Source organism: Cryptotermes secundus, unplaced genomic scaffold, assembly GCF_002891405.2.
Source record: "Cryptotermes secundus unplaced genomic scaffold, Csec_1.0 scaffold550, whole genome shotgun sequence".
Taxonomy (NCBI): Eukaryota; Metazoa; Arthropoda; class Insecta; order Blattodea; family Kalotermitidae; genus Cryptotermes; species Cryptotermes secundus.
In genome coordinates, this window is record NW_019724591.1 from 23,802 (window position 1) to 33,544 (window position 9,743).

At 37.5% G+C, this 9,743-nt stretch overlaps 1 protein-coding gene across 2 annotated transcripts in view; it reads right to left on the reverse strand.

The window, feature by feature from the left end:
* Window positions 1-9,743, reverse strand: part of LOC111862368 (dnaJ homolog subfamily A member 1) — a 27,627-nt gene that overhangs the window by 14,418 nt on the left and 3,466 nt on the right. For both annotated transcript variants that reach the window (XM_023847685.2, XM_023847684.2), the window contains exons 2-4: window positions 8,827-8,989; window positions 3,554-3,863; window positions 1,042-1,226 (exon numbers count right to left, since the gene is read on the reverse strand). In XM_023847685.2, coding sequence (XP_023703453.1) covers window positions 1,042-1,226; window positions 3,554-3,863; window positions 8,827-8,958 — 627 coding nt within the window. In that variant the 5' untranslated portion in view covers window positions 8,959-8,989. The remainder of the gene's footprint in view (window positions 1-1,041; window positions 1,227-3,553; window positions 3,864-8,826; window positions 8,990-9,743) is intronic.

Sequence of the window (9,743 nt, forward strand, 5' to 3'; positions counted from 1 at the left end):
ATATTATCTATCGCTGAACTAGAATTATTTTGAACTCTTGTGGGAAAGTTAACAGTACTGGAGAGATTGTAAGATGATAACAAAGAGTCTAAATTTAGTTTCCTATTACTGTCGATGAGATAGTTTATATTTATATCACCACAAATTATAAATTCAACTTTTGAACTATGCAGTACATTTAGGATGGTTTCTAATCTATTTATGAAGTGATTGAAGTTTCCAGATGGGGCTCTATATAAAGTAAGTATACAAATATTAGAAAAATGAGAGTCTAACTTTAGAGCACATGCTTCCAGATCCTGGTCTTTGCAACAATCTTCTAAATTTATTTTAGTAAATTTTAGGTTTTCGTGTACAAAAATACTCACTCCTCCTTTCTCCAGTGTTTTCCTACAGTATCTAACACCTAAATTATAATTTTCTAAGTGAAGATGTTCTAATTCCAGCTGTTATGGAAAAGGTAGGCCTATATGAGATGGCCAAACTGTCTGCGTGTCCCTTCATTTCAACTTCTGAACTAGCTGACTAATTTTCACAAATTTGGTATGAATGTCATGCCACCAGAGGTCACTCCAATCTTTCCTCAAATCAGTAATATTATGTGACATAACACTAGCAACACTTATAGAGAAACTCCTGTAGATAATGTAAAATTAGTGGTGCTTGTGTGATATTTCGTATGCATACAGAGCATGAACATACACACCATGTATGTAATTTATTTCAACCAAAACTGCCATACCAAGGATCTCCTTGAACATACACGACTTCTCTTCCATGATGTCGTTTACTCAAGGTAGGCATTCTCTCAAAGATATTTTTGGCAAATAGTACTAACAGGATTCTGCAACAATGATTTCCATCATTGTTACTAGGCATGGAAGTTTATCAGAACGTTATCATTCACTAAAAATTTCGAGACAAAGTTCATTTTACAGATTCACTCGTGATTTGTCAGATCTCGCATATGCACAGAAAATAACTGCAAAAAAGGCCCTTACACTGACATCACCTTACAGACTGTAGACTATGAACACATACCTTTTTCCCCTGGCAAGTCTTGCAGCGATCCTTAGGGCTGATCCTCTCTCCCTGCCCACGGCATTCTGTGCACATAGACTGGATCTGCTGGATCATGCCTGGACCCAGCTGCTGGATCTGAACCTGCATTCCAGTGCCTCTGCATGTTGGACACTGCTCAACTGCACCCTTCTTACCACCTCGACCTGCAGCATTAATGTCAGCAGTCAAAGTTATTGTTCCTACTCAGGCACTATCTCAGAATGAACCCTCCACCCTCTTCTGCTTTGTCCTACATCTCAATATTCTGTAGGTTAATACTGTAGAAGGGTGCATAGGGGAGTGATGCAAACATATAGCCTCTCACTTCCAAAATCTAACCTCACTTTCAAATGCTGGACCCTGTTAATACAGACGAGGAAATGGCAACAAAGTATTGGCAGAATAACCAGAACAACTTTTTTAGCAAGCAAGGAAATGTTCTTGTTTATGCCATACAAAAACTACATGGCTGCCATTGATGTTGTTGGGGCGGGTGTCAGGTCCTTAGGTGGCAGCCCCACCAGTACACTTGGAGTCACTGGGCTAATAACCCACTTCTCTTAAAGGCATTTTATTAAAGAAACATTGACAAGGAAAAACCAGACTGCACGAGGAAAAATGACCTTTGGCCTGAAATGTAGAACGAGAATTGTTCTGTGGAATGTCAGAACATTAGCTCAGAGTGGAAGATTAAAAACAAGTCTGCCGAGAAACAGAAATATAAATTAGACATCTAGACATGAGTGAAGTTAGGTGGGACAGTTTCAGACAAATAGTCACCCAAAATGGATTTACTTTTCTGTATTCAGGATAAAATGCAGATGAAGGACCCGTTTGTCGTGATGAGGTAGGGCGTTTACTTAGTAAAATTGCAAAAAGGAATTCCAATCAAGGAAGTTATGGAGTGGAACCCTTAGGGACAAGGGAAAAGGGGCAGGCCAAAAAGGAGCTGGCAGAGAACAATGCTAGGAGGAGGCCCTGGCTGCTGGGAAGACATGGGGAGAAATCAAACAATTCAGCAAGAACCGTGTGAGATGGCGACAGTTTGTTAATGTCCTGTGCTCCAGCGGGAGCTAAAGTTCGACGATGATGATGATGATGATGACAATTACTGCAGAATTCTTTGGAATATTCCACTACATTCCATTTGTAGATGTTCATGCTATTGGCTTTTACGCTGTTTCTTCTAAATTAAAAATTCCCAACTATGTGCACATCTATTGCCATGAGAACCATCACACAGAAGCTAGAACACTCATTACAGAATTTCAAACCTTCTAACAGCTCTACTTCTGTCTAATTTTTGGACCCATACATCAGCAGAGACTGCATGGCTTTGTAAAATTTTTAAACCTTATCTTCTCAAGTTTTATTTTTTCAACATTCTATTTATTGTACCACACATGCTGAAATTTCTGCAATTTATGAGTCAAATCTGTCACAGTCATACAATGTATGTAATGTAATGCATATGAAGCAGTTGAAATTTAGTCAATTTAATTATATCTTCTATCAAAAATATTTCCTTCTAAAATCCATTACTTTCATTTTCTCAGGGCATTCCTCCAAACTGCAGAAAAATTTTCAGGTACTACTAACAAGACTTGGTTTTCCAAAAACAGAACTGTGTTAGTAACAGACTGTCCAGCCATATAATTCACTGTTAGCTGTTTCTGGTATTTCAGAGTCAGACAATCAGATCCACTTTCTAGGACCTGATAATGCACACAGTCCAAAAACTCCATATTCCCAAGTATAACACACAATTTTGTAAACCCTTTATAACTGACGTCTACTGATGATATTAAAATGTACATAATTGTAAAAACACACTTCTTGGAAATAGAGATGTTTTTATTATGAATGGACTATGATTTGTGGACAAGAGACATGAGCACAAGATGCAAAGGTTGATAGTTACTGATCTGGTGAACCTATTTCATCCATATAGAACTCACCAGGCAATTTCACAAGGAAATGACAAGAGAATTTCTTTTGTTGTACCACTGCAACTTCAAGAGTATGAGTGATTCTAACAACAAAGTTGCTAGCATGGATCAAAATAATAAAACATATGCATATAAAAGTCCAAATTTAATGCTAGTCAATATTCTTCCCCATACAATGTTCAATGTCAATGTCATCAACCCAGTTATTTCAGTTTTAAGATTTTGTTCTATTTTGTGCTCAAAATACAAAATTGGAAATTTTCCGCTCCTGCTGGGAGTTAAGAGTAAAGGCCTCTAATAAATCCAAGCATGAAGAATGTCGTCTTGAAGTATATGGTGTCGTGTTCCTCTGAAACGTCAGTTCACACAAGATCTACACAACACCACATCACACATGATGGCATTCTTCATTGACACCACCATGAAAACCTCAAATCTTACAAATCCAAGCTCATTCAAAATAAACTGCACATCAGTCGAAATTTTATGAAATTAAACATTTACATGAAAATAACCAATCCTTAATTTTTCAAACACTCTACCTTCACATTTATCACAGATAACATTCTTCTGCAGTGCCAACTTTCGAACAGCCCCCTTGTATAACTCTTCCAAAGACACACTCAGCTGATGGATCACATCCTTGCCACGTCTTTCTCGTCTGCCCCTGGGACCACCACGTCCACCTCCACCAAATGCTTGCCCAAAGAACATATCAAAGATATCCATGGGTGATGAGAAACCATTTCCTCCCATTCCACCCTCCTTGATTGCCTGCTCTCCTCCTTGGTCATATATGCGTCGCTTCTCGGGATTTGACAAAACTTCATAGGCTTGTGAAATCTGCTTGAACTGCTCAAGAGACAAAACAACCTTATAAGAATCATGAGAGCTCAGAAACTTCATTTGGACGACAGTATTAAACAAACAGATATCAGTCCCTATATATAAAATAATTTAATGCTGAGTGAAAGATCTGAAATTACAGTTTTGGTATATCAACAGTAACAAACAGTCAAACATTAACAAGTTACAAGAACTTAAGTTATGCAGTAGGTCATGAACAAGCAAGCGGTCTTTTGTATCAGTGTATCATGTCTAGTCTGTTGAATATCGATAATATTCTGGGAGGAGTACATAAAGCGTAGTTAGTATTTATCATGGAGAGTGACTCAATTTATGATCTGTAAGGTTTATTTCCTTCTCAGTATATGCAAACAAAAGTCAACATAGACCAGGTTGGTAAAAATCATGTCAAGAGCTTTAATCTGGAATCAACACAATAACTCAAGTGGATACTTCATAGATATATGTACATGATATGACAGCAATATATCTATACAACTGCTTGAATTCATATCTCAGTGAACACCATGTAAGACATTTATCTCTACATGCCTCCTTTTAATTTCAAGCATATTCAGCAATAAAATAATTGTGTGTGATGTATACATGGTCTGATAATAAAGTTCACAAGCTCATCAAGGTAAAGTGCTACATACCTAACTGCTGAATATAACTGCAGTCACCTTCAAAGTACTCCCCTTGAGAAGCTATGCACCGACATCAGCACCTAGTCTGACCTTCAAAACAATTTTGGAACTGGTTTTATGCAATGGCCTTCGGAGCTGCCGTCATACTAATGCCGATGTCATCAATGTCATTAAATTGCCTTCCTATCAAGATTTCCTTTATCTTCAGGAACAGAAAAAAGTCACAGGAGGCTAGATCCGGTGAATAGGGAGTGCGCTCCAGCACAGTTATTTGTTTAATAACTAAAAACTCACTCACAGACAGTGCCATGTGAGCAGGTGCATTGTTGTGATGCAAGATCCAGGAGTTGCTGGCAAAAACTTTTGGTTTTCTCCATCTAACTTTATCACGCAGCCTTTTCAGTACTTCCAGATTGCTTGACTGTTTGTTCAGTTGCTACAAACTCTTAATGAACAATTCCTCTAACATCAAAACAAGTTAGCAACACTGTTATTACTCTTGATTTGGAATGACAGAATTTTTGGTAGCAGAGAATCGGCAACCTTCCATTGTGCAATTTGCCGCTTCGTTTCAGGGTCATATTGGTAGACCCATGTTTCATCACCTGTGATGACATAACCAAAAATGTCATCGTGCCTCTCCAAAATGTTTGGCAAATTTTGACTCTTTGATTTTGTTCTTCAGTGAGCTCCTTTGGGACCATTTTTGCACACATCTTCCTCATGTCAACATCTTCAGTTAAGATTTTCCTGTTTCTCTGTCAATGTTTGCCTGCTATGCTATGCTCTGGACACTCAGCCTACGGTTTTCATGAACAATTTGACAAATTTTAGCAGTGTCTTCTTCAGTTCTGCTCATTGCTGGCCATCCTGACCTCTCTTCGTGAGTGACACTTTCTCTTCCTTGAGAAAAATGTCTCACCCATTTGTAAACTGCTGTTTTCTCCATAGCATTATCCCAGTAAACTTGCACTAACATCTCTCTGCTCTCAATTCCACTCTTGCCAAGTTTAACAAGAAATTTAATGTTCATTCATTGCTCTAATGCAAGCTCCAGCATTCTCAGGACAGCATACCAAAACAAACTCAGACAATAATAGACACCACTCAGAAAGAGATCAAACAACACAGCTGTGAAACGCAGATATGCCACCATCAACAAACCATACTGACTGAGATTTCTGTCCACTGCTGCCATGGCAAGCAGCGAGTTCGCAGACTTTATTGTGAGACCTTGTATGTATGACTGACATCACAAGTCATATCAGTAGATCTTACTGGTAAATAAATGGGAGTATTTTAGATATTACTTGAAACTCCAAAATGGAGAAATGTATCTTCACTGAATGCCTATAGAGAATGTGGTCTGCCTTATTACTGCAATGCGTACATTCAATTCTTAGATGTATTCTTTCCTTGTATTTCTGAATTGGTGATGCAATACCTGTACCTTGTTTTTAATAGCAATGATGTTAGAGCGTGAACTATGGATAAATCACATCACCCTTTGTTTTGAAAATCCTCTAAAATTTACTGCCTCTTCTAAATAATTCCACTCTAAATTTTCTGTATTTTTTTTAATAAGGAATCACTTTCTTTGGATTCAGCCTAGGACAAGTAGGATTCCTGTATCATTTTCAGTTTAGCGTTGATTTCAATGGGAAATTCCACAGTATTATCTATAAGAATGCGAAGTTGCCCCTACTGTTAAGCACTTTGCTGTGAAATACCTAGGGGATGGAGGTGAACTCTACATATTCTTAACCTCAGAGCTGGCTGGAGGCGAGTGGTGAGCTTCATGCTATGGCCATTTTACTCAAAGGCAGAAAGCTCCCAGTACACACTGGATATAAAAGGCTGGGTGAGCTCTACTGACAGTTTGAACTTGGTGCTGAAAAGAAAAATCCCTGCCCATACTAGGAACTGAACCCGTTACCCATTTTACAGCCTGTCACTTTCATGAACCATCACAGTTTTTAACATATTACTCATAAGGCAATGAATTAAGCCTCATTCCTATTTGTAAGCAAAAGCAAAAAAAAAAAGATACTGCATTTCAGTTTCATTCTTTAACTGTTTTGCTTTTTCTGCTCTACAGTGACAAGAGGAAAACATACTTGGGCATTTATAAGAAAAACTAAGGAGTACGAAACAAAAAGCAGTTTTATATTAAATCAGTTTTAATCCAAAATGCTTTAGTATGGCATTACAGATGTTAAACAATCACACGGTACTGATATTTCAAATCACAGGGAACGGCATGTCAGAGAAAACAAAAACATTAAAAAGTTCTTACACCTCTGAAACCTGAAGTACAAATGAGACATGTTCAGCAAGAAGTTCTAAAAACTATGCAAGTAAACACAATAATTTATTAAACAGTAAGCAGTTCTCAAATCTTGTGCATGCAGATTTCACTGTATATACACCAAATACAGAATGCAGCAAAGGAACCATGCTCGAGGAGCTGTGGAAAAATACCAAAGTGAGAATAAAGGAAAAAAGATTGCATAAATACAAGAAAAGGGAATATGATAAACAAGAACTGAATAAACTGGAGCATTTAAGAAGTTCAAACAAAATAAAGGCATTTTATTAAAAACTAAACAAGAGTCGAAAGGACTTTCAACCTAGAAGGCACGATATTGAGTAGCGATGAAGCAATATTGGAAAGATGGGCACAATATTTTGAGGGATTATTAAATGGTAATGCCTCTGAACAAGCGGAAGGTATGACCACAGACTGGAATGAAGGAAATTTTGAGGCCGAAGTGCCACTGGTGACCATAAAAATAGAACAAGCTATCAAAAAATTGAAAAATAATAAAGCTCCAAGAATGGATCTCATCATGGCAGAATGAGTGAAATTTGCAGGCCCAAAATATGCTAAGCACTTACATCAGCTAATAGTTAAGATATGGATAACTGAAATAATCCCAGAGGAATGGAACCCTATCCATAAGAAAGGTGACGTCATGGTGTGCTCTAACTATACACTATACAGGAATTAGTCTGTTGGGCATAGCATATAAAATATTTTCCAACATTCTATTTAACAGACTCTCTCCCTTTGTGGAAGGCATAATTTGGGATTACCAATGTGGGTTTCATCAAGGAAGATCAACTAATGATCAGATTTTCACTATTCGCCAGGTCCTTGAAAAGTGTAATGAATTCCAAATTGAAACACATCATCTTTCCATTGACTTCCGATCAGCCTATGACTCCATAGATAGAGATAGTCTTTTTCTGGCAATGGAAGAGATGCACATCACCTTAGTCAGAGCCATCATGAGAAAGACCCAATGCCAAATTAAGATTCAGAATATGTTGTCCAGCCCTATAATAACTAGAAATGGAGTTCGACAAGGGGATTCCCTAGCCTGCCTTTTGTTCAATATAGCATTAGAGAAGGTAGTTAGAGATGCAGGCATCAACACAAGGGGGACTATATTCTATAAGTCAGTTCAAATTTTGGCATTTGCAGATATTGATATAACTGGTAGGACACAAAAATTTATGAAAGAAGCTTTTCTTAATTTCGAAATAGCAGCAAAAAATATGAATCTACAAATTAACCAAAATAAAACAAAGTACATGCCGGTAACCAAGAAAAACTGTGCTAATGGACCTGCATATATGGAAATTGGCTCATATAAATTTGAGGTTGTACGTAGTTTTACTTACCTTGGATCAGATGTTAACTGTAAAAATGACGTCAGTGATGAAATAAAAAAGCGTGTACTTGCGGCAAATAAATGTCTCCATGACCTTAGGAAACACCTGAAATCCCAACTAATACCCAGGAAAACCAAAACTATGAAGTATAAAATACTTATAAGATCAGTGCTATCTTATGCCTCTGAGACCTGGCCACTGTCACGATCAGATGAAAGACTGTTAAGTATATTTGAAAGGAGGATCCTGAGATACATCTTTGGACCAGTGGAAGAAAATGGAATATGGAGGAAGAGGTATAACCATGAGCTATACAAACTATTTAATGAACCAGAAAATATTGGATTTATAAAGGTGAAAAGGCTTCAATGGGCTGGATACATAATACGTGCCAGCGAGAATAGAACGATTAAGAAAATACTTAATATTAAGCCAGAAGGAAATAGGAGAGTGGGAAGACCAAGATTGAGATGGGAAGAATGTGTGTGGCAGGACATAAAGTTTTGGGTGTGAAGAACTGGAGGAATGTAGCATTGAATGGAGAAGAATGGCGAGCAATCCTGAGGAAGGCCAGGGCTCACAAAGGGCTGTCATGCCAGTGATGATGATGATGATGATGATACACTAAATACAATTCACATTACCTTTTCTCCCTCATTGGGATTCTTATCAGGATGGTATTTTAATGCTAACTTCCTATATGCTTTCTTTAATTCTTCATTAGAACAGCTGGGTTTCACCCCCAGAACATCGTAATAAGTCGTCTCTTTCACCATTTTGAATTAGCAATCTTTTGTTATCCGAGTGCTGAAACAAATATACGACAAAAAAAAAACATTACCTTCACGTGCATACGTCTTCAAAATACCAATAGTGCCTATTATCCTCAATTGGTGCACAACACATAAAATTCAGGAAGTTTAAACATTTCACAATAAGGAGTGATATTTTATCAGTATTCATTTTACTGCCCGGAATCATTTTATTTGGCACTGAACAATATTGTGACATGTCTGCGTTGTCTGTTGAGTGGTTACGGCTTGATAAACAAGTTTCTGCAGAAACAGACACACACACGAACAATGCAGGGCAGTTAGAAGCAGTGTTTTCTATGAAGCCTGTGCCGGGTTATATACCGAGAACCTCTGGACAAAATAAGTTAGCCATCATGTCACAATATAATTATGAGCTAAAAGAAGTGGGCAGGAAGCAGTTACGGCCTATTTCAAGACATTATTCTGGCATTCACCCATAACTCTTATGACAATATGGTGTTCCTGCAACAATGAGGTAGACTCAAGATCACTTTGACATAATCTAGCCTCCCAGTCATATTTCAAAAAGGCATTACTTTTAAATAACTACCTTATGGATCACTCATTCTGGTAAATACATATACGAGGGGGTACCCAAAAGAAACCGAACTTATTTTTTTAAACTTATTTATTCAAATTTTAAGCACAAACCTTCAATCCCCTTCAAAGTACTCTCCACTTACACTAATACACTTGTCTAGTCTTTTATTCCATTTTTCAAAACATTGTCTAAATTCATCTTTTGA